Here is a 26,139-nt window from a genome sequence, read left to right on the forward strand (position 1 = left end):
GGGATTCGAACCCACGACCTTCGGTTAGATACGCCGCTGCTCTACCACCTGAGCTATCATCTTCATCTCAACTAAAAACCTTAATTAATTGGTCAAGCGGACCACGAAAATCGTGAATTAATGATTTAAAATTGAAGTACATTTCACTAAAGCTCTCCGTCGCCATTGCAATTGTCGTCGAGAATCCAAACCGATTACACAACATTTGAAAAATGGCAAAAGGAGGGAAAACTCATAAGGTGGGGTTGAGATGGGGAGTTGATGTCTGAGTGGATCGAGGTCACGATAGCTCAGGTGGTATAGCAGCGGCGTATATAGCCGAAGGTCGTGGGTTCGAATCCCTCTCGTGCCATTAGTTTTTTTTCATCTCAACTAAAAACCTTAATTAATTATTATGTATTAATTGGTCAAGCGGACCCCGAAAATAGTGAATTAATGAAAAAATAAAATAGTGTACCTACTTTCCCAAGAGTGCAGAAAACGATTAACATGGTAAAACTATTGTAAAAACGTCTTGGGTTTAAGGTTATGAAGCACATGGCCAGCAAATTACATTTAACATGGTGATAACCTTAAACCCAAGACGTTTTTACAATAGCTTTACCATGTTCGTTTTCTGCACTCTTGGGAAAGTATGTACACTATTTTATTTGGTTAATTGTACATTATTTATTTTTATATTGTTTAATTTTTAATAAATAGGCCCTGATGATGCACTATAAGTTGCCAAAAGCTTGGTGAACCCAACAATTAGTCTTTTCCTTTCTTCACCTGTCTAATGACCTACTTAAAGACTGAAACACCACACAGATTAAAACTCATATTACTTTACTCTAGTATACAACAGATCAGACTCAATTGGTTAATTCTACAATATAATCGTAATAACGTTTGAATTTACACACGTATTACATAATACACATTGCAATACCTATACTCGCATGTTTTTAGGCCATCTTATGTACTATGAACATCATTAGCGTTATCAATCACAATGGTGATTAGTTTAGCATTTAACTTTTTTAACCTTGTGAAAAGTGAAAATCACATTTGCCATGTGAAGAGTAAGCTCGGGGCAGTTAGCAGCCCTACAAACGCCAACGCCAAGGCACATAGTAGGTGCTTGTCCTAGTGGGACATGTATCTCTCTTTCTTACTGTTAACATATCAGAGGAATGTGGGCATAAACCATTTATGTCATTTAAAGTGTTATGGAAAAGACCCCCCCCCCCATTAGCACCTCAAAGTACCCAGAAACCCACCCCATATAGCATTTCTGACAGGACCACTACCTTCCAAAGGGTAGCCACTAATTAAATAAACAATTAATTAGCTACAATGAAAATATAAATAGGTATCTGATTCGGGGTTTGTTTATGTTGCTTAAATTCAAGCTGATTTTGGTAAGCAAGTACAGGCCACATTGCTCAACAGAGGCAAACAGTAAGGCTCTCTTTTTGGAAGTATCCGGGTCAGTACAAAAGAATATGATTTTCGTCCACGATGGCTGGATACCACAATATATATTACGCAGGGCGGGCGACCAGGACCCGAGGGGTTAAAAGCCTAGGTAGGCCCGTACCCCATCCCTAAAAGGTCCGGGACCTGGTCGACTCACGAGTCCTGCATAAACCTTTTGGACCTAGTCACAAACCCCAAGATTTTGGACCATTTTATCTTGGGGAGTGTTTTGGTTATGTCCTCTCCTTCAAAAGTTTCAAATCTTTCCCTAGCATACCTATCACATTCTGCAAGGTAGTGTCGAGCCATTTCTTCCTTTGTTTCACAGAAGCGGCAGAAGGGGTCTGGTAGAGAACCCATTATGAAGAGGTGTCTTCTCAAGGGGCAATGGCCTGTTAGGATACCTATCAGCCTCCTAATTCCCCTCCTAGAGTTAGATAATAACCATTTCGCTTCTTTTGGTTTGATTTCCTTCAGCAACTCCTTCGATTGCCTGTGTCCGGGGGACATATTCCATTCTTTAAGGAGTTGTTTCATGCCCCAGCAACTAATACTCTCTTTCGCTGTGCTTATAGAGTGGGGCAATACTGGTTGTGGCCCGACAAACGCAGTATTTGATCTTTCTTTGTCCAGGCCGCCTCTTTATTGCCATAGTGCCCCTTATGAGCAGGTATCCATATGAGGGTTACCCTATTCTCGTCCCTAGTAGTTATCCTATTGATAAGTTCAACGGTTTCGTCTACCAGCCTAGATGTAGATAACTCTTTTTGTAATGACTTAAGACTGGCCTGACTGTCGGAAAAAATTCTAATATCTTTTCCCTTAGTATTATTATCCATGAGTGTTCTACAGCAAACATTGATGGCCCAGACCTCAGCCTAAAAGACTGAGGTGTTATTACCAAGAGGGGAGGAGATGCTGATTCCTAATTTGGGTATATGTATACCAGCACCGCTTCCCTTGTCCTTAATGAGTGAGCCATCGGTGAAGCAATCTATGCTATTATGGTCATCACACGCATTATAGTTATAATCACATGGAGTAACTACCTGAAAGTGTTTTTTCCCCAAAGGTGTTTTAACCTTTTTTTCGCTAACACTTAGTAGTTGGTTATTAACCTTACTCAGTAAATGTAGAATTTTCGAGTGTCCTATATTGTTTCCCTTATGATTCCAGCTGCCTTCACTAATTAATCTATAGCAGCTAGTTAGTGCTCTAACCTTGACCTCTATGTGTAGAGGTGTAGTATTGGTTATCATTTCTAGTGCTAGGGTAGGTGTAGTGGAGCTGGATACCACAGCTTGAACACTTTTACCCACAACTATATCATTATGTCATCCACAAATTGAGAGACTTTAGTGTTGGCGGTTACCAGTTGCGTGAGAAATACTGTGTTAATTGTTAATTAATGTTGGATATGGGAAATCTGGGTGATCATTGAAAATTAGGTGCTCTTGAAATATTGTAAAAAAAATTGTAAACTAACATGATATGCATGGTTATGTGAAAGTAAGAAAATGTAATAGAAAATTTCATGACTCATTAATGAAAATGTTAGAAACAAGTTGTTTTAAATGTGGCATTTTAAGATTCTAAATTGAAATAATTTAGATGCTATATATAACGTCATGGTAGCTCAAGTGGTTAGAGCCGTCGTGGGTTCGAATCACGCTCGTGACACTAGCTTTTTCATCTCTACTAAAACCTTAGATAAAAAGTATAATTAATTTTTAAAACACTACGTACAGTCTTTACATTATGAAGACGTAATTGATATTAACGCTGTAGACGGAATAATTAAGGATAAAATTAGTAGGTTATTAACGTTAAAGTACAAACATCATTGAGGACACTTCGTCAGATGTAGTTAAAAAGGAGGTGACAAGCTGTTTAAAATGCTAACAAAAAAAGCATATGATTTTATTCTTTGAAACAATTCCAGACAGTTGAAAAACCAACAAACACAAAAGGTACTCCAGTAAAATGGCGACTAGCTCGATGTACGTGGACGAAAACGTAGAGAACAGGGGCTGCAAAGGTAAGATGCCAGTTTTACGCCAAACACGCAGCGAGCGCAAGGTGCTTGGCGAGATCAAGAATGTTATACACACAAAGCAGGAAACAAAGACGACAGCCAACCCCCAAGAGGAGACGCCGATCCCGAAGAAAGTCGCCAGGGAGAACAATTTCCTCAACGTGACAGCCTACGTCAACGATATTTACAAGCATTTGAGGAGGATTGAGAAAAAACTGCTAGTGAGCGAGAACCACCTGGAAGGGCAGCAGATCACCGAGAAGACCAGGGCAGTCCTTGTCGACTGGCTGGTCAAGATCCAAAGCCATTTCCAACTGCTCCAGGAGACATTACAGCTCACCGTCCACATAATTGACAGCTACATCGAAAAGAGTAAATCCGTAACGAACAACAACGCTCAGTTGATTGGTCTGGCGGCGATCTTTCTGGCTTCCAAATACGAAGAGACGGACGCTTTAGAAGTAGCGGACCTTCTTTTCGTCTGCAATGAGGAGCTCCAGGAGCACGAGATCCTGAAGGCCGAGGGCGAAATTCTGAAGTGTCTCGACTACAACCTCGGGCACCCTGTGCCTTTGCACTTCATCAGGAGGTATTCGAGGGTGGCCGGAGCCACCCCTGCCGAACATTCTCTCGCAAAGTACATCTCGGACATGACCCTCCTCGACGCGGCTTTCTGTCACGTCAAGCCCTCGATGATCGCAGCGACGTCCGTCGTCCTCGCCTTCTGCGTCGCCCGAAACAAAATCCACCCGGAATTCTGGACGGTCGGCCTCATACATTTCTCCACCTATAAACTCTCCGACTTCTTCGATCTGATCCCGAAGATCGCCACCCTGATCGTAGATAGCTCCAGTAGTAAATTGCAGTCGATTAGAAGAAAGTATTCCAAGGCGCAGTCGTACTGCGTTAGTCTCATGCCTGGGGTACAGCCTGTAACTGGTATAATTAATCAGTTCTGTGAAAAGTCACATAGTATAATAAAATAATATATCGCAATAAAACAATATTAATATCTCGGGTTTTTTATTACTATGTCTTGGTATGGTAATGAGGATACTAGGAAGCGGGGTTTGTGCTCCCCAGGCACTGCAGCCTTCTGGCTTCTTGTACCTTCTTAGTTCTGTAAGCGGACGACGAGGCGGCGGCCGAATTATCTCTCGATATTCGCTTGTTTTTCTCTAAGCGACAAGAGAGGAGTCGGCGTAAGCGCGTCGCTACTTATTCTTGTGTAGGGGAAGGTAAGGTTCCAGAATTCAATAAACCAGAGAGCGTATTCAGTAACATTTATTGTACACAATTCTTTCTCTTAATCTTAAAAACCTCAGAATCTTACTTAATCTACAAGTCAGCCACAACTCTAAATCTGGGATGAGTCTATCAACTATGGGACTTACCCCAAACGATGCTCGCACGATCAGTGTCCACAGCATCTCTTCTCTCGACCTCTGACTTGGCCCGATTGGTCGCAACGGCTGGTCCTCGCTGGCTCTGGCTGGCTGAGTCCTCTTGTTGAATCCCAGAAGGAGTGTGGCTGCTTCTCTCCCGGTCCTTGGTCTTGACTGCCTGGGATGAGTCTCTGATTTCGACTGGCTGGGGGGTGAGTCTCGGATCTTGAGTCAGTGGGGCTGTCTCGGATCTTGACTGACTTTTGATTTTCCAGTCATCCCTTTTATACCGGGTCTCTCCCGGAGTAGGGGTGGAAGGAAACTCAAAAGTCCGAGGAGTTCTCACGCCGCGGATGGGCCGGCAAAGACGGCAATCTAGCACAGGGTTGACGTATTCCCAATTTACAATGTCCCCCGTTCTTACCTGTCTACCTGGGTAACCATTTCCAAGCTACATTTGCCAGATGTGTCACGTCGTTCCCGTCTGGGTCTGCCTCACACTTCGACGTTCTTACCTGTCTACCTGGGTAACCATTTCCAAGCTACATTTGTGTCACGTCGTCCCCATCTGGGCGGTTGCCCCTTCAAAGTACAACCTTTCTCCCTTTTCCTCGTTTACCTATTTTGTTCTTATTTTACAATTTTACTTATCGCTAAGACGGAGGCCGGCTTACAGTTCCTTAGTTCAGTGCAATAGACTCAATCCTTCTCCTTAGAAGTATTAGGTCATGGTCTGTCGCTGCTACCATTTGATTCCCTAGGTTTATTTCGTATTTAGGTTAAATCTCCATCGAGCTGTTGCTTCGCATTCATTAGATGATATGGGTGGCTGTTTCCTCCTCCTCATTACATAATCTGTAGATGGGATCATCGTTGTGTATGCTCATGTTGGGTATATGTTTTCTAAGATGTCAGTGACCGGTTAGTAGATCTACTCCTCTGATTCTAGCCCTCTTCAGTTGCAGCAGTGATTTTGCCAGTCTTGGTGAGGGTTGTTTCATCATCGCTAGAATTTATCCACTTCTGCTTTTACTTTGTTTGGATCCATTCTGCGATGGAGGATTCTATATTTGTTTTTGTTATCCCAAGTATAGGTTCAGGGCCAGTATGGTCTTGCAGATCCTCCTCTCGCCAGTCTGCCTGCTTTCTCGTTACTCAAAATTCTTCCGTGCCCTGTCACCCAAGATATCATCAGGTTGTTGTGTTTCCCAAGATTTTGGAGCTTTTGGATGCATTCACTAACTATTTTTGATGTGATTTTTTTACATGCTAATGTTTTAATGGCTACTTGGCTATCAGTTCTTATGAGGATTTTTTGTCAGTGTAACCTCTTTTAAGATTTTCCAGTGCACAAGCATTGATGGCAATTTCTGCTTGAAAGCCCGAAGTGAACATCCCTAATGAGTTTGATTGCTCATGTTTTGGGCTTGGACAAAAAATGCCCGATCCGGTTCCTTCGTTTGTTTTGGAGCCATCTGTACACATATTATTATATCTGATGCTCACCTGTGATCTTCCTCTCCCTTACAGACCGGTGAGACTTTCTAGGATGTAAAGAATGTTTCCGGGATTACTATGTCTTAATACAGTTGGATATTTTCAAGAAGTATCGTTTAACTATTTGTCATATCGCATTTTCATAAAACTTATGTCCGTTCAGGCATATAAAAACTTGTAAAAATCACACACGGCCTAATTTTGCCAGAAAAGTACTACAGCAGGCCAAAACCCTATCTTAAATTCCTCGAGTATTGAAATCAGATCCTTTAGAAAACCAATTAAAGGCATATATCTAAAACATGATATAAAACTGTCAGAAGATACAACTATGATTCGCTGGGTAGTTAATTTTTATTATTTAATAATTAAAGTCCATTCAGAACACCGGCTAATCAAAGGGCAGAACAGGGTTTAAGTGAAAAAACGTGTTTCATTAAGGCAGGCGTTTAGTCCTAATCGTTGGTAATGACTTTTGTTGGTCGAGCCCCGGAATGCATGAGCGCTTAATACAGGAAATTGTACTGATGATTCTCTGAAAAATTGGCTCGTCAATCGTACTGAAAAACAGGAAAGGGAAAATTGGTTGAAAAGCATGAACCTCTTTTTATACATAGACATTGTCATAACAGGGCTATAATGGTGAAAAGTGAGCTTTATCGACAAGTATAATTGAGCAATCAAGCAAGGAAAATTGTCATGTTAGCTGTACACTTAAAAATATGAACAAATAAGAGAGGAAAAATCTATCATAAAACTGTATGTAAAAGTAATAAAGTACACTGACAGGCAAAAATTCCACCCACTTGTAATCTATTGTATCTTTAATTATAATAACTTGATTTGTATATATTTGTATGTATTATTCAAAGTTTCACATTTTTTAACTTCAATAATTGAGTCTTAGTCTAAAAAAAGTTAATTGCTAAGGGAAATTAAAAAAAGGCGGACAGATAAAATTTGTAAATTTTGTTTTAGATTTTTAATTAGCATTTCAATATTGTGTATTTCCTCTTCGTGCCTTAATTACATCTCGAAGACGCCTCGGCATACTTTCTACCAGTCTGGAAATGTCTCTTTGCTGGAGGTGAGCCTATTCTTCACGAAGAGTACTTTCAAGATCTTGCAGTGTATCAGGAAGTGATGGACGTCCTCTTATTTGTCTTTTGAGGTTTTCCCATAAAGGTTAGATGGGGTTCAAGTCTAGACTTGACTCTTCTCATCCTCTAGAGAACGGGCTGGCCATGCTTTTGATGGTTTGTACTGTGCGGAAGTATGGACGGGGTTATCGTAATACCATTGTCATTGATTTCATCGAGGATAGGACGCGTGATGTTCCAAAATTTCATCGACATAGCGAATGGACGTCAAAGACCCTCCATGAACAACAACCAACTTTATGGGACTAGCCATTGAAATTCCCGCCCACACCATAACTGAGCTACATGGAAAAGGTTGGCTCTGGTTCATTTCGCCTTCTCCACACTCATTCACGCCCATCTGGACATCGTAGAGCAAATCTCATCTGTAAAAAGTACAGCAGACCAATAGCAGTGTTTTCGAACAAATAGGAAACGTAAACCACTGTGTTCTGGTCAATTTTGGTCCTCTTGCGGGGCGAAAAGTCATCAGACCATACTGATTTAATCTTCTTCAAGCATGCGTTCAGAAATTTGGACACCTCGAACTTGCTGGAGCTGATGAATCGTTGAACAACAGTAAAGCGCCGGTTTCGCAAAATTTTCAAAGTCAAAAAACGGTTATCCCTGGTTCTGTTAACCCCAGGGCGTCCAGAACCGGGCCTTCTATGGATCCAGTTTCTCAAAAACGTCAAACGGCGTCTCGCAGAGTTTCGTACGGGTATGGTATAAGGATACTAGGAAGCGAGGTTTGTGCTCCCCGGGCACTGCAGCCTTCTGGCTTATTCCTTCCTAGTTCCTTAGTTCAATGCAATAGACCAATCCTTCTCCTTAGAAGTATCAGGTCATTGTCTGTCACTGCTACAATTTGATTCCCTAAGTTTTTTTTGCATGTTAGGTTAAATCTCCATAGAGCTGTTGCTTTGCATTCGAAGATGATATGGGTGGTTGTTTCTTCCTCCTCATTACATAATCTGCAGATGGGATCATCGTTGTATGTACCCATGTTGTGTAGATGTTTACTCAGATGCCAGTATTTTCCAATTACAGCAGTGATTTTGCCAGTCTTGGTGGTGGTTGTTTCATCATACGTTTTCTGTGTTTATCCACTTCTCCTTTTGTTTTGTTTGTATCCATTTGCGATGGAGGATTCTATATTTGTTAACTCAAGTACAAGTTAGGGTCTTGGTTTCTTAAGGGACTCCAATGGCAATAGCCTGATGGAACGTCCATCATCAATAAGTCCCACACCACGCGCAACATCCTCAGCACTAAGTGGCATTTTTAAGCTTCAAAATTGAAATTAAGAAAACAAATATGAAAACGAATGTAAAATGTAAAGTTTACGTGAAAATTATAAACAGATACATTAAACAATGTAAATTCCCATCTGCGGATTGCATACTTGAAAAGTATCCCCAGGTAAGCCTGAAAAAAGTATAAAACATTTTTATACTTTTAATGTGAGACTGGACCGAAAAGTATTACAAAGACGAAAAAACAAATACAAAAAAGTTCGTACTTTTAAAACGTGGAAAACTTGGTAGATGAGAAGTGAAAGTACATACTGTTCTCACACTGAGCTTGAACATATTTTTAAGTCTGTTTTGTTTTTGCGTTGTCCATATTGCAAGATGCAAATTAGAAAAGTTAAACAATGCAGTTCTGTCCTTATTTGCATGAATTTGAAATTCAGAAGACAGTTCGTTTACGGATGAAATCCCTGCGGACATATGTGCCTAAAGATATGATTTTTCTTATCTTTATTTATTTTTTAATTTTTGGCCAATCACTTTTTTATTTGACAAATCATAGCTTTTCATTAAAAGCGAAAGCGTAGGGAACCGAGGGCGTGTCTGTATTGATTGTTCGAGTCACTGCCCTTTCCCTTGGTAGTCGCCTGCGACCCCTTCGGCACTCCATCTCTTTCACACCGGATCCCTTCTTCCCTGCATCTTACGCCGGCGTTTCCGCTCAAAGGTGTTCGGATGACGGGCAAATCGACTCCCCCTGTTCGAGGTGTTCAAAGAGAAAGACAAAGCCCTAATTAAACGCCAATCTAATCCGTGAGGGAGGGCGATCCACACGGTGTTTTTCTTTCTTCCCCTGCGGCACTTGTTGCGCCTGAGGAAGAAGAGGAAATGCAAAGTGTAAATAAGAGACCGCATCGGGTCTCGCTACCCTGCCTGGGGTCATTCCCCTCAATTGAGCCCCTTACTTATCAGATTAAGCCTGGAATCCCTTCGATTTTATTACGGGCAAACGCGTTTCCATCGGGAAATGAGCCTTAGAATCTCACGCTTGATGCATTTCAACTTGTTTACTTACATAATTGCTTTCTGAATAGGCTAACGATTGAAGATTCGTTCTTACTCTTAAAAATACGTATTTATCATACTATAGTTTTTATTTTATCATTAAAATGCCAAGCAGAAAGACACTTCTGACCAAGATAAAAACAGAGATATAAAAATTTCCCTACCATATTGGTAGTATGTATAAGTTGGTCGTCCTATTTTCTGCGCTAGCGGTCCTGGGTTCGAAACCCGACACAGACCGTTGGTTTTTAATTAAAAATAGTATGAAACAAGTATTGCAAAGTGGTTTGATCCGTCTACAACTTGATCTACCTGCTGTACCTCCAGCATAACAGGAATAATACAAGGTTCCTATAAAGATTATTCAGAAATCGTGAAATCTGGTGTGATGTAGGTTTCAGAAAAACGTTTTCTTTATCGTGTCAACGTTTCGATCTTTATTGAGATCATCTTCAGGGCCTAGGAATCTAATCACTGCACACACGTTTCTATAAAGAAATCAACCTCCAGTGATTAAATATTTTTAAATCTGTATTGTTTTGTATTAAATGCCCCTGAATGGATTCCCTTCAATAATTTAGTACTATATACTAGGCAAAATTGTTAAAAATTTAGATTTTAATCTATCAATATAAATTAAAATTTGGTCTAATACTTGCTGAATCTGCTAGAAAAACAGAAGAGAGCCTATGCCTTCGATATGTTCAGCCTTTCAGAAAATCTTTTTTTTTTCTGGCGTTATGAACTTTGCATATTAGCCATGTGACAATTCATATATGTGTATTCAAATTTGGGGGGGTTATTGTGAAAAAAGGGCCAGAGGCGACGGTGGGAATCGAACCCACGACCGCGGCGTGAGAGTCTCTCATGCTAACCACTCGGCTACCGCGGTCCCCAAAATCAGAAAATCTAATTCCTAAATACTTCAAAAACCCCTAAAATGATTTAATAAGGCTTCGTTGGTTTATGAAACAGTTAAACTTTGATAATAAGATATTGATATAAGATTTTTGTCCAAATCTGTACAAATCATCCTCTAGTGCTTACCTGTATTGTTTGGTGTTAGATATTACCGAACGGATTTCCTCCAATATTTTATTACCTTTTCTATAAGCGAAACTATTAACAATCGAGACATTAATCTACCATAAAAATTACAATCTTGTTTCAAAATCTGCAGGAAAGGCTTACAAAATAAGAAGAGAGCGTGTATTATGTAATTATTTTTATCAGTTTATGCTTAAAAGTACTCAATTAATTACACAATTTTTTCGAAATGAAAAATTTGTGTCACAGGCGGGATTCGAACCCACGACTTTCGGCTGGATACGCCGCTACTATAGGTGTCCCAGTTCCTTCTGACGAAACTCAGGGAATCGATTCTACTCTTCGTTTGGAGCAAAAAATGCTCAGGAGAAAATTTTCGGCAAGTTCTCTATTTTGAAGATATTCGTCAATTTAGGTTTTTTCAACTTTTCACTACCTTACCGCATAAAAACGCTTACAACTTCCAAAATGTTGAGACTACAACAAATCCAATTACACCATTTGAAAGAACGCTAACCAATATCAGTTGGAACATGTCAAAATTACAAAATTTAAAATTTGTTTATGATAGCACGTTGTACTGAGGTTACAAAAAAATACCTACAACTTGTCAAATTTTACACAAACTTCTTCATCTAACTAAATATAATCTAAATTATAATCTAAATTTTTGTGAGATTACAGATATTGTCATTTTTATTTTACAAAGCGAGTTCTAATTGATTTATTTCTCCCCCCCCCCCTTCAAAGTAACCTTTATCTCATGTTTTCGAACATTCAATTGTTATTTTTCAACTCTACTAGAACGTTATTTAAAAACCTGGATATATCAACGTAAAGCATATTAGATGAAGTTTTTGTAAAATTTGACAAGTTGTAGGTATTTTTTTGTAACCTCAGTAGAACGTGCAATTATGACCAAAATTTTAAATTTTGTAATTTTGACATGTTCCAACTGATATTGGCTAACATTTTATGTCATTCAGATTATTGCAAAGAAGTATCTTACAGCAAATTTAGCGTTCTTTCAAATCGTGTAATTGGATTTGTTGTAGTCTCAATATTTTGAAAGTTGTAAGTGTTTTTATGCGGTAAGGTAGTGAAAAGTTGAAAAAACCTAAATTGACGAATATCTTCAAAATAGAGAACTTTCCGAAAATTTTCTCCTGAGCATTTTTTGCTCCAAACGAAGAGTAGAATCGATTCCCTGAATTTCGTCACAAGGAACTGGAACACCCTGCATATGCTCAAGTGAGCAGCGGCGTATTTAGCGGAAGGTCGTGGGTTCGAATCCCGCTGGTGGAACTAACTTTTTCATTTCGACCAAAACCTTACATAAAAAGATTAATTAATAGAAAAAAGAAGTGTGCTAGAAAGAGAGATTGATCGATTAATGATTTATTTATTAAAATACAAGCAAAAATTAGGTGTCTAGAGCTTTTCTTACACTTATGTGACACTTTATTGATTTCGATCGCCCATGGCACAAACTTTCCATTTCGACTCCCCGTTTTATTCCAATTTTAAGCAATAAAAATAATTAAAAGTTATTAAATTAATTGAGTAATTCAAAACCCATCGAAAATAATTGAAAAAAAAATTTCGTTCCATTATTAAATAGTTAAGCCTTAGCCTGTTTACATGATTTAATATTCAAGAATACTGATCTTGGTATGGCCTTGAGGAAAAAAAACAAATTCAGTTGTTACTGCGAAGGTTAATCTTAGACCTATTTTAAGGTCACCATCAGAGCAAAACAATCTTAAATATGCCTGCAGATTGACATTAAGTGTTTTTTTTTGTGTAGATATTAGTGACCGTTAATCGATAGTTATTCAGATATCGTGAGATGCGGTGATGATCTCAATAAAAGATCGAAACGTTGGCACGATAAAGAAAATGTTTTTATGAAACCTACATCACACCCGACCGCATCTCACGATATCTGAATAACAATTAAGTTTTTTATTAAGTTTTTCACAGGCAATTTTTAACCTACTCAGTCCTAACATTGTCAAGGAATCTTGTTCAAGAAGTGAATAGTCATACTCATCCCACTTGTTGTGGTCATAATCTTGTTATTCAGGACGTCAAGCGGAAGTCAAATTTTGCCATCTTTCGGCTCGCCTGTTCTCTCTGTTTAACATTCTAGCGAGTTTCTAGCGGAAATCATATACAATGATTTTCTGGACGTAGAAAAAAAAAGTTCAATAATAAGCACTGTTTATGATATTCCTTCGTGTTGGTAGTCCTCAAGGAATTCTCAGTTGGGGTCCTCGGATCGATATTTCTCTTATAGTCTTAGCATTCCTCCCTCATCCGATCCCCCTCGGTTTCCACCCTTAAAATGTTAACCATGGGAGTAAATGCAAAAAAGAAAACTGATGCACCCAGCCGGTCGCATTAAGGGCATAAATCAGCCCATTTATGAAGCCCCGATTTCCCAAAAGGCTCAGCATATCGCGAGAGCCGTCCGCCCCGCAGATATTCCATCTGCGGCAGTGGGAGATTAAATACCCCTCCCGGCTACCCTCAGCTTATAAGCCCTCTTCCCTCGTTTTAACATTACGTGAACAAACCCAAAGTCGTTCCCGAGGGGGTGAATTTAAACCCGGGCAAGAAAGTTTCCACAGTCACGCGAAAGGCAAAGGTTTGAATAAAAGTTCCGTTCGATTTATTGGCGAAGAGGATGGCATTTATACTGGTACTGCGTTGATGCTGAACAAAAAAACTCGTTTTTATCAGCATCTTTTTTCAGGACAATTTATAAGCAGATATAAACCCAATACGAACTACCTAACCTGAAATAAGAGCAATTGTTTCAGTTACTAAAAAATTCTAAGTAAAAAAATTTTTACATTCCTTTCACATTACCCTTCCTCACTAAACACGTAGATGAGATATTCTTAGTGGTCGTTAGTTTATTTGAATATCGTGAGATACGGTCTAGTGTGGCGTAGGCTTTAGAAAAATATTTTCTTTATCGTGCCAACGTTTCGAACTTTATTGAGATCATCTTCAGGACTCAGAGTGTTTGTTTTCTGTGTAGATGTGTCATTACTATATATCGTGTTGTGAGTGCCCATTTTTTTGTCTGTTTGGTGAGAGAAGGGTCTGATTTGTTTGTGCTGTATGTGTTTGTGTCGTTGATAATTTTGTTCATTTTTTCCTTGTACTCTTTTTTGCTGATTGCTGCTGTGTGTTTTGTTTTATCAGCAGAATGAATGAGTATGTCTGGATTATTTTCAAAGACTTTTTTGTTTTGGTGTGTTTTTTGAGATATGTTGTGTTGATTTGTAGTGAGGTTTTGTAAGTGATTTGTTATTGTATTAATGCATTTTGATCGCGTTTGTATTTTTGATCTTCTGTTTTTGTTGATTTTTGAATTGCATAGTTTACGTCAGTAATTAATTTAGCTGTTGGGAAATCTGTTTTGGTGTAAGGAATGGAATGTTTGGGTCCAAGTGATAGGAAGTTTTGGATTTCTGGTGGAAAGTTAGTTTTTGTTAGATTTAGAGGGGCACTCTCAACACGACACCAATAATGACACATCTACACAGAAAACAAACACGTTGAGCCCTGAAGATGATCTCAATAAAGCTCGAAACTTTGGCATGATAAAGAAAATGTTTTTCCAAAACCTACGTCACACCAGACCAGACCGCACCTTACGATCTCCAAATAAAATCTGACGTAATCTACAAAATTAATTGTTTAAATTGTCCGGCAACTTACATCGGCCTTACATCCCAATATCTTGTTGATAAGAGAGTAAAGCAACATATCTATGATTGCAAAAAACCCAAATAAAATCCTACAGCACTGGCTATCCAACTTCATCAATCTAACAATATTAATCACAGAACAAAACAAACATAAACGTAACTTTTTAGAAATGGTTTACATCGGTGTCAAGCACAACATCAATTACAGAACAGACACACGTAAACTCAGCCGCTACGCTAATATCGAGGTTCGAATCCCGCTCGTGACACTAACTTTTTCATTTCAACCAATACTTACATAAAGATTAATTATTGAAAGCATTTTAAACAATGTTTATAAATCCCAGACTCTGAAGATGATCTCAATAAAGATCGAAACGTTGGCACGATAAAGAAAATGTTTTTCTAAAACTACGTCACACCAGACGATCTCACGATCTCCGAATAATCAATAAAGTAAAAAAAAATTGTTAAATTTTAAAATTATTCGAAGAAAAGGATAAAATATTGATCACTAATTTTGGTCACTAAGTTTTCCCCTTCGGTTAAAAATAGACCAGTTAAGCATAGTAATTAGCACTTATCGCTTATTAAATTTAGTTGTATTTATTTTATCGTATGACATTAGTATTAATAATAAAGGATAATATTAAAAGAGGGAAAATTCAAAAGGTGGGGTTGTGAGATGGGAAGTTAGTGTCCGAGTGGATCGAGGTCACGATAGCTCAAGTGGTAGAGCAGCGGCGTATCTAGCCGAAGATCGTGGGTTCGAATCCCGATCGTGACACTGACATTTTTATCTCAACTAAAAACCCTTAATTAATTGAAAAATAATATTAATTTAATTTTCGTTGGGTTAGTGACAATAAAATTATTTTGAATGTTGTATAAATGCTGATATATTTTTAGAACAGATTTTTTTTTAAGTTCCTGCTTGGTACACAAAATAATTGACTTATTAAATCGACATAACTAATTAACGTTCTTACAAGCTTAATTTGATCATTTTGATAACGTTTTGAGTTATGACATTAGAGTTAGTGATGCAACTTACCTGAATTTAAATTCTATAGCTTCTTTTTATTTGCTAAAATTTTCTGTAAATCATATTCTTTTTTTTTCTAAAATTTTCATGGATTTGGACAATTTTTTTAATTTTTAATGATAAAACCCTAAACAATTTTGTCAAATAAAATTACGTCGAACAGTTAATAACAGAGTTGATTTGGCTTGGCGTAGATAATGAGGAAATTTGAAAAGGACGAAAAGAAGCATGACTACCGTACAAAAATCCTCGTTTTTTCCCCACACTTACAAATATTATCGCATTTCTTGATAAATTATTATATAAACGTACATTTTGTCAATTTCTGTCTAATTTTATTGATAAGTTTGTGAGATATTGAAGAAAATGTGTTAACGAGGATTCGTCGCAAAACTGTTCACGACTGTAAGCAGATTTGGACCATCCCTAAACATCATGCAAATAGAAGACAGACGATTCCTTTCGATTATGACAAAATTCTTGAAAATAGATCGAGGAATAACCAAATAACAATGGACTAAAGTTTTATATAATTATTTTGAAAAGGTTTTGAGTTATTGAAGAAATAGGGGGAACGCCTCCTACTAATTTGGCATATTTCCTCTGCAATTTTATCCCAAATCTGATTTTAAAATAAGATGTTCAGATTTTAAATAAATATTGTTAATTATGATAAAATTATGTAGAACATTAAAATTCACTAGTTTTCGTGGTCCGCTTGATCAATTAATATCATTCGATTAATTAAGGTTTTTAGTTGAGATTAAAAAGTCAGTGTTACGAGCGTGATTCGAACCCACGACCTTCGGCTTGATACGCCGCTATTCTACCACTTGAGCTATCGTCACTTCGATCCACCCGGGCATTAACTTCCCATCTCAACCTCACCTTTTGAATTTTCTCTCCTTTTTGTCATTTTTATTATTATATTATTACACTACATTTGAAAAATGGCAAAAGGAGGGAAAATTCAAAAGGTGGGGTTGAGATGGGAAGTTAGTGCCCGAGTGGATTGAAATAATGATAGCTCAAATGGTAGAGTAGCGGCGTATCAAGCCGGGGTTCAAATCCCGCTCGTGATACTGACTTTTTTTATCTCAACTAAAAACCTTAATTAATTGAATTATGTTGAATAAAGTTAAGGTCCTTACGGATTCCTTACGATCGAATTAGGCAAAACATCGTATAAAGAACAAATTCCAATAATTAATTGTTTATTTTAACTGGTTTTTGGGTTATTTTTAATAATATTTGTAGTAGCAGAGACTAGGGTCGGTTGGACGCTCTGCAGAGCGAAATGACCCGGACCACCCCTCTCATCAGAAGCCATGATACCGGGATGTTGTAATTATAGGGAACACTTGTAAGATTAAGGTTTGAATCATTTATAAGGGTGCTCGTAAGGCCATTTCAGCCCTCTTTTCTCCCTAAGATAACAAGTCTGAGGCGAGATATTTAAGCACGAATTGCTTAATTTCTCGTTAAAAATTTCATTTGCGGACAAACGCCGGCTTGATGACAAAGGAATTCAACTGTGAGCAAATATAACTATTTTATGAAAGTGAGAATAAGAAAAGCTAGATGAGTTATTGGTACGGGAGCTTGGGCAAAATTATTAGAGGGTGGAATGAGAGGAAATTAGTTGGTGACAGACAGACTCACAGAGGGGGCACAAACTGATACAATACAAGAGATTAAAAAAGATTTATCGATAGACACAAAGAAAGTGACAGACTGATACAGAAACCATCATATAGACATAAAAAAGAGAGTTAATAAGAGACGGAGACAAAATGAAGTGAACAAAGAAAAGTGAAGAAATATAAAGAGTCAATGTGCCAGTCTGAGAAGCGACAAACAAAAATAGAAAAAGAGAGTTAGTAAGAGACGGAAACAGAGAAATATAAAGTGGCAAAGTGTGAGTCTGAGAAGGAAGTAGCGGGAACCGAAAGTAAGCGAAAAACAGAGGGAGAGTTAGAGAGACAGACAGATAGAGAGAAAAATGGAACTAACAGAAAAAAGAAATCCATTATAAATACATCGTGACCTCGATCCACTCGGACATCAACTTCCTATCTCAACCCAACCTCATGAGTTTTCCCTCCTTTTTGCCATTTTTCGAATCCCGCTCGTGCCATTAACTTTTTTTCATCTCAACTAAAAACCTTAATTAATTGTTATGATTTAATTGGTCAAGCGGACCACGAAATTAGTGGATTTAAAGAATTAATATGAAGTACACTTCACTAAAGTTCTCCGTGGCCATTTCAATTGTCGTCGAGAATCCAAACCGATTACACGACATTTGAAAAATGGAAAAAAGGAGGGAAAACTCATAAGGTGGGGTTGAGATAGGAAGTTGATGTCCGAGTGGATTAAGATCACGCTAGCTCAAGTGGTAGAGCAGCGGCGTATCTAGCCGACGATCCGTGGGTTCGAATCCCGCTCGTGCCATTAACTTTTTTTTCACCTCAACTAAAAACCTTAATTAATTGTTGTAATGAATATATGTCATTACTAAAGAACGAACTAGTTTTATGGTGATATCAGGTTTTTTGTAGGGTAATATTTTTTATAGTTTAGAGAGAGAGAGAGAAGGAAAGAGGATAGAATCGCCTTTTCTCTCGAACAAAACACCATTGCTTGGGTGTCTTTCTTAACATCCTCCCTCATACGTACTACCTCATCTTAAGATCTTACCTGACCGATTTTTACCGACTCGGCCAGGGAACCGAATTCTCACCTTATGACATTAGGGCGGGTGTTCCTCATGGAAGCATACTTGGCCCATTTTTATTTTCAATATACTCTGGAGATATTCCTACATGTGTTAACATTTCAATACATTTGCTGATGATATCGCGATTCTTACACGTAATTCGGATTCCATATTTAACACTCGACACTTACAACACCTTAATGAATTAACAGTATGGTTCACAAAGTGGAAAATGAATATAAACCTAAGGAAAATATATAAAATTTATCATGTATTCTAGAATCATATTTTAGGTTAAGAATTTAACGGATGCACATATTTTGTACTTTTTAGAGTTTATTTTATAATGTATAGTTGGGATCAGTCATGACTACGTTGTCAATTATAATATGTCATTACTAAAGAACGAAATAGTTTTCTGGCGATATTAGGTGTTTTGTAGGGTAATATTTTTTATAGCTTAGAAAGAGAGAGAGTGAGAGAGAAGGAAGGAAGGAGAATAGAATTGCAGTTAAATTCAATTGGCTATGCTATATCATTATTCATCATGATACTCAGTTCAAACACTCATTAAAAATATTCACAATTTCACATTAATATAAGCCACTTTTATTCTACATACAGCCTATTTTGTATTTAAGTCTTACGTCAAAACCTGCCAAAGACAATCATAATTTTTTCGATGTTTGTTTCCCAAGCCTGAGCTTGATTTATTTCTATCCAGCACAAAGAAATATCCACCTCTTTTTTGTCTGGACCGTTCAGGGCGGATCAGTAATAGAATTTTTCCTCGAATGTCAGCAATAACGTAGAATTTCCCCTTGGCGAAATAAACTTTCAAAGGGGAATAATGAAAGGATTTACCCAGTGTGAAATTTTACAAGCCGGCTTCACACGAGCCGTGGGAGCCTTTGAAAGTTATTTTTTTTTAAACTGTAGACCGCCGGTGGATGAGCCACTTCGGTATCGGGTGACCGACTTGAATTACATCTATTATATAACTTAACTAATTATCTGCCCGGACAATTATTGTATTTAGTAATTTATCGTTATTTTACCCCGTCGGGTAAACCAGGGGTTGTTTTGGGTTCGAATTCCGCTCATTTGCCTGCCGAGGGGTTTTAATTGAGTGGCCGCTTTATCTGACAACCGGCCCCTGCCATATGTCTGTTGAATCAGCAGAGTTATGTTTTATGACTCACCCGGCTTCTCTGCTGTGCTTACCTGGGCTGTTATGTGCTCGAACGACACACAATCATGGCCCACTCGGCCTTCCATAGAAACACACGAGCGTTGTTATAAAAAGAGATGTAAAGTGCTTATTTTCTCCTCTTCCACTTTTCAAAAGGGCCACCTGCCCCCTTGAAATCTTAATCCTCGAAAAGGGCCCGTTAAGAGTTCTCGGATAAAAAGAGATTTTAACAAGAAGAACATACAAAATCTGAGATATAACGCGAACATTTATAGAATTTTTTAATTGATCTAAGCTTGTAATAATTGGAACACTTAAGATATAAAATCGGCAACGATCAATTATTGAAAATATCAGTCACAATTAGTCAGCACAAAATGATTATTTGGAGATCGTGAGATCGTCTGGTGTGACGTAGTTTTAGAAAAACATTTTCTCTATCGTACCAACGTTTCGATCTTTATTGAGATCATCTTCAGGGCTCAAAGTGATAATGACATTGCCCTCTCAACACGATACACAATAATGACGCATCTACACAGAAAAAACACTTTGAGCCCTGAAGATGATCCCAATAAAGATCGAAACGTTGGTACGATAGAGAAAATGTTTTTCTATCGTACCAACGTTTCGATCTTTATTGAGATTATCTTCCGGGCTCAAAGTGATAATGAAGGTGCCCTCTCAACACGACACAATAAGGACGCATCGACACAGAAAAAACACTTTGAGCCCTGAAGATGATCTCAATAAAGATCGAAACGTTGGCACGATAAAGAAAATGTTTTTCTAAAACCTACGTCACACCAGATCTCACGATCTACGAATAAACTTTAATTAATCCCCAAAAATGGTATATTTGAACAAATTTATGGTGTTAAATAAAAATATCGCTCACAATGAAATTACCAAATTATCTTAGAGGACCGTGGTTAAACGCATTGAAAAAATAGTCGGATATATTATATTTTTTCTCTCAGACTTATTTTATCCTGAAAGTTGAACTTTGGTAAATGCATTAGCTATGATTGCATTATTTATTAAAGAAAGACGAACAATGAAGCTTTTCTGATTTGCTAATCAATCTTTGACTGGTGGACACAGGTGGCGGAGGTCGGCGTGCTCCCCGTGCCGGCAGTAAAACAAATTAACTGGGCTATTACAGTTTTAAGGCAGGATTTACGGGGCCGTTAATGTAGAGCCGCTGACGAACATTAGGAAAATGTACTCCCATGGCAGACAATAATTATCCTTCATCCCGATGATTACTAGCACGAGTTTGGATTTAATTTGAACGAAACTTGGGACGTAAACGCTAAAAGCAAATAGAAAAATAAATAAAACTGCATCGTTACGAGTAAAATTCGCCCGTATGATCACATCAGTTAATAAAACGTTGCCATGCATAACTCAAAAACGTGTCGTAAAACAATGAATATTACTTCAGTCCATTACTTTAATATTAATGAAGTTCAAACTTCTGGAGCAAGGTTACAGAAATTTTCTAAAACTTATTAAACTCATGATTATACAAATAAAGGGTTTAATTCAATTACAATATAATACAATAAGAAAAAAAATATTTTGAAGATAAAAAAGGACACAAATGGTGCGGATGTGTAAAATAAATATATTTGCCAGAAGTGAATAATATTTCATTTTGGAGAGATCCCCTTGAAAATTTGCCTATTTCAATAGACCATCTGTATACATATAATTTTTTGCTTTACCTAATTCAAAAGTATATTATATTGAAATTATATCCTTTTAAAATGTATATCTTCTGAAATTATAATTTTTTAGAATAAAACTTTTCCCGAAGAATTATTTCGAAATTATGTTTTCTGGGTATAAAATTTTTGTGAATTTTTATTCTTTAACAACTATTTATTTTTTAAATTACGATATTTTGTAATATGAGATGGTAATTCTTGCATGTATTGAAGAAATCATTTCTTGTATGTATGGGAGAAATAGATATTGATTTATTAGATATTGTCGACGGTAAATTGAAGTGAATAAATGTGATACATAAAGTAGGAAAAATATATACCTAAATAGAAAATAAAGAGAGAAAGGAGAGAAAAGTGAGAGGGGTACTAGAAAGAGAGAGAGGAAGAGGGAGAAGGGTACTAGAGAAAGTCAGAGGAAACGAGAGAAGAAGTGGGAGAGGGAGAGGGAGAGGGAGTGGGAGAGGGAGAGAGAGAGAGAGAGAGAGAGAGAGAGAGAGAGAGANCCTGAAGATGATCTCAATAAAGATCGAAACGTTGGCACGATAAAGAAAATGTTTTTCTAAAACCTACGTCACACCAGATCGCATCTCACGATTTCTGAATAAGTATAAATTACTTCTTTCAATTAATTATTATTTTTATGTAAGGTTTTGGTCGAGATAAAAAAGTCAGTGTCGCGAACGGGATTCGAACCTTTGGCTCAATACGCCGCTGCTCTAACCACTTGAACGTCACGATACCTCAAGTGGCGTATCAAGCCGAAGGTCGTGGGTTCGAATCCCGCTCGTGACTAACTTTGTTTTTTTTCTTCGTTTTTTCTGTGTAGATGTGTCATTATTGTGTGTCGTGTTGCGAGGGCACTCTAATTATCACTTTGAGGCCTGAAGATGATTTCAATAAAGATCTAAACGTTGGCACGATAAAGAAAATGTTTCTCTAAAACTTACGTCACGCCAGACCGCATCTCACGATATCTCGCAAGCGTGGTGACGGAATTGGCAGCTAGATAATCATACTGCTGCTGTTATGCAGAAGGACATTACAAGGAAAATAAAGTTTGACGCTAATTTGGCAAAATGATTCTACAGTCATGCGCTGCCCGAGGGCGTGGATGGTTTAGCCTAACGTAGCCAAGTTATTTTGTTTTTTCGATTACCCATTACACACAGAGTCGAAGAAAGAGAGGAGGTAGAAAAAGGAAGAAACAGCAAAAAGGAAAAATGTGAATGAAAGGGAGAGAAAGATAATAAGAAACAGAATGACAGAGATAGAAAGAAATTCGTATTTTAAATCTCCATGAGGCCAGACTGATGCCTATCTAAAAATGATTGATTTATATTGTAGCACGTTTTTCAGTAATTCGTTCTCAATAAAAACATTAAAATTTTAGCGTTTTTTGGTTTTAAGACAAATAGTTGACAAAATCCTCCAATATTTTGCTACGTGTCGACATCCTTTAAATAATTGAAGAATGAAGGATGTCAACCTCGAAAACCACGTCCAAATACAATTTTTCCGTTGATGTCAGTTCTGTTGGTGAACAAGTTTGGAAAACGTCCTCAGACCCAATTCCGTCAATGACAGGACACGTGTCAACCTCAATTTCAAGCACAATGCCCGTCCTCGTGAGAGGATGAGACGAACGAGCCAGCAGTGCTTTTGAAAACCGTTCTGTACGCCGATTTGATCTTAGGTGAGAAACGATTTTTCCCACAGGCTCTTCTGTTAGCATTTTAAACACTGCGTTTTAATTGGGCCTGGTCACGAATGACTCGGATCATTAATTTTTTCCCCCTTTTCCTGCTTATTCACACCGAAAACGGCTCATTCTCAGGCGGTAGACCGTTGGAGATCCAATTTGTCACTTCGATTTGTAACAAGATGTAATTAAAATGTGTACGTCTTCTCTCGTTGTTTGTAGATCACATGAAACATGTTAAAACAATCGATTTGCGAAGAGGCATGGATTGATTCAGCAATTATAACAAACCAAAAATATGCTTTTAGAGCAAAACCAATTTTTTCTCCTAAGATATTTTGAGTATTACGCAAATATGAAGGACTACTGAAATTTTAACGAACCTAATAAATAAACAAAATGACTAAGATATTTTGTTCAAAATAAATGTTTTTAAAAATAAAACCGAAATATGTCCAATTTCTTTTTTGTTTATTTCAATTTCTCACTGTCTCAATTTCCCCTTCTCTCTCTCTCTCTCTCTCTCTCTCTCTCTCTCTCTCTCTCTCTCTCTAANAACCTAATAAATAAACAAAATGACTAAGATATTTTGTTCAAAATAAATGTTTTTAAAAATAAAACCGAAATATGTCCAATTTCTTTTTTGTTTATTTCAATTTCTCACTGTCTCAATTTCCCCTTCTCTCTCTCTCTACTAGTTTTCCCCTCTCTCTCTCTCTCTCTCTCTCTCTCTATATATATATATATATATATATATCCTTCTCTCTCTAAAATATTAATCTATCTCTCTGTCTATTTATCTATATCTATCTCTCTCCCTATCTCTTTCTCTGTTATCTCTTTTTTCTGTCCTTCTCAATCTGCCTTTGCCTATCAGCCTTTTTCTTGCAACCGACTCACACATTCACCTCTGTGTGCCTGTTCGTTTCTCACTACATATGACGCTCACTTTGTGTTTTCCTTTCACTCTCTCAGTTAATACTTGTTAATTATATACATTTTCCCCTAGTTGGTTTCCATCATTTTTTGGCCGATAGTACAGCTTAGAAAACGATTCGCTTGTATAAGTTTACCGATTTTGAAAATATTTATATTTTTTCTTTGTATTATTTGTGTTTGCTGCTTTTGTGTTAAAGAGATTACTTTTTTTATTACTCGAAAGTGGGTTCTTTTCTTTTTGGGTATCTATCGTTCTTTCGGCATAATTCGATATGGCGTTTTCTCGGTGGTATAAAAAGTATTTCTTTTTTGTTATTTTTGTATGTATTTGTCCAAATTCGGTACATGAGTAAATCCGAAAGGTCGCCAAGCGGACTGAAACGAGCCCCGCCTAACGCGCTCGCCCCGTTCCGCTTCCCTCTTCGGATCGATTTGTGCCGGCGCACTCGCCGCCTCCCCGCCCCTTCAGCTGCGAGTTTTGTTTTGATACCCTCGAGGTATAACTTAGCACATCCGTCTTAGTAGTTTTTCAGTTCTTTTTCATTCCGTTTCGCCGTTTCGGGACCGGGAATCGAGCTGAGACGATTCGAAAAAACAAAAACCGACCTTTCCACCCAGTGGAGACTTTTTAGACTCGAGGTAATTTGCTCACCTTTTTTGTATGCGTGTGTATGTATGTGTGTTTTCGCCCTAGAGATCCTGACCCAGTCCCCCGTGGGTGATCAACCCTGACTGAACTCGAGAGAAAAAAAAACATTAAATTTATAAACACAAGCAGAATCTCTAAGGGAAATATTCTTGACAGATGTTTGATAAAAACCTTGTGGGTCCTCTGAGTTTCACTCTTTTCATATACTATTATCAAACTACCGTAAATGCTACTAGTTTAGAACTAAACGACAAACATCTACCCTTGGCAGACCCATAGCATATTAATTTCTTTTTTTTCTTTTTTTTTAAATAAGTTTATACAACTACCCAGTTCAGACTAATACATACGAATATTATATTGTTACAAAAATAACACAATAATAGGAAATGCAAGGTCCAAACAAAAAAATTTCTTACTTATAATTAATATTATACAATAGCCAATAAGACAAAATATGCACCATAAGATAATTTTTGTGTATAACGTTCAGAAATTTCTTACAAACTCGATATAATTCTTATAATCGGCTAACCCCATTTGCTCGGCTAAGCCTCATCTGTGTAAGCACCTAAGTCCTGTCCCACCAGTCACCGAAATTCAACAATTCGATAGGTAATAATCTACCGTTTACCTTCATATTTTTAGTTTTTGTCGATTTAATTAATCATTACGGACCGCTGCTGGGTTAGACTGCTAAGTCCTCTAGCTGTTAGGGCTCTTTTCTCAGTCGTTTAATATTTTGTTCAAATTATTTATGACTCGGTTTCCTTATAGACTACGCCATTATCACGATAAAACGCCAAATTTTCAATGTTGGATTGTTTCAAATGATGATGGCTTTTCTAAACCTATTTAGCCAAGGGGGGACTAAAATAGAAAGGCCTTGAGGATAATCATGATGATCAATGATAAACCGTTTATTTTTTCAATAATTACTGCCCTTCCGTCTCAATCTGAATATATGTTAACCGATACCATAAAAATATTAATTCAATAGATTTTCTCAGTATTTGCTTTACACTGACCTATTACCAAACGTTATGATGAAAAATTGACACTTTAGTGCAATACAAATTGAAATTTTTATGTATCTAGAAGATTTTGTCCTATAAAGAACCCTGTTTACATGTATGCTAATTTTTTCCTACTTATTGAATACAAATCGGTTTGTTGTTGCTCCAGTTCCAGCTCCCTGGGGCTTAAAACACGTGTTCTGGCTTTTATACTGTTAGTGTTTTTATTATTCACGCGTTTAGTTCACTGTTAATTCATTATTTACTTTCTCTTGCTTATCTCAAATTAAAAAATAATCTCCTCTTTAATATTCAGTAGCCAGGGAATTTGTATTATGGATGATATATTTTCTAAGGTCAAACAGAAGGCCACATTGGCACCAGTCACAATTTATGCATTTAAACGTCTACAGATAACCAAAATAGTGTAATGACAGTTAAAATATTCATCACTTCAAAAATAAAAAGAGAAATTATAAATGTTATTTGCTACCTCATGTTATTAACAGAGAATCTCTATCAATTAATGAAGGTATAGAA

The 26,139-nt window shown here is 37.4% G+C and overlaps 2 protein-coding genes across 2 annotated transcripts in view; both read left to right on the forward strand.

The window, feature by feature from the left end:
* The window catches only part of LOC106666292 (protein sickie), a 198,022-nt gene that overhangs the window by 104,347 nt on the left and 67,536 nt on the right, over positions 1-26,139 (forward strand). The window lies entirely within an intron of this gene.
* LOC106666329 (G2/mitotic-specific cyclin-B-like) lies at positions 3,341-4,510 on the forward strand. The gene has a single exon (XM_014393432.2). It carries the CDS (start codon positions 3,445-3,447, stop codon positions 4,480-4,482), a length of 1,038 nt encoding a protein of 345 aa, XP_014248918.1. The 5' UTR covers positions 3,341-3,444; the 3' UTR covers positions 4,483-4,510.

This window comes from Cimex lectularius, unplaced genomic scaffold (assembly GCF_000648675.2).
Source record: "Cimex lectularius strain Harlan isolate CLEC.00 unplaced genomic scaffold, Clec_2.1 scaffold62, whole genome shotgun sequence".
NCBI lineage: Eukaryota > Metazoa > Arthropoda > Insecta > Hemiptera > Cimicidae > Cimex > Cimex lectularius.

What these genes read in the sequence shown, in the direction of transcription:
- LOC106666329 (XM_014393432.2), top strand. Translation starts at nt 3,445, where the DNA reads ATGGCGACTAGCTCGATGTACGTGGACGAAAACGTAGAGAACAGGGGC.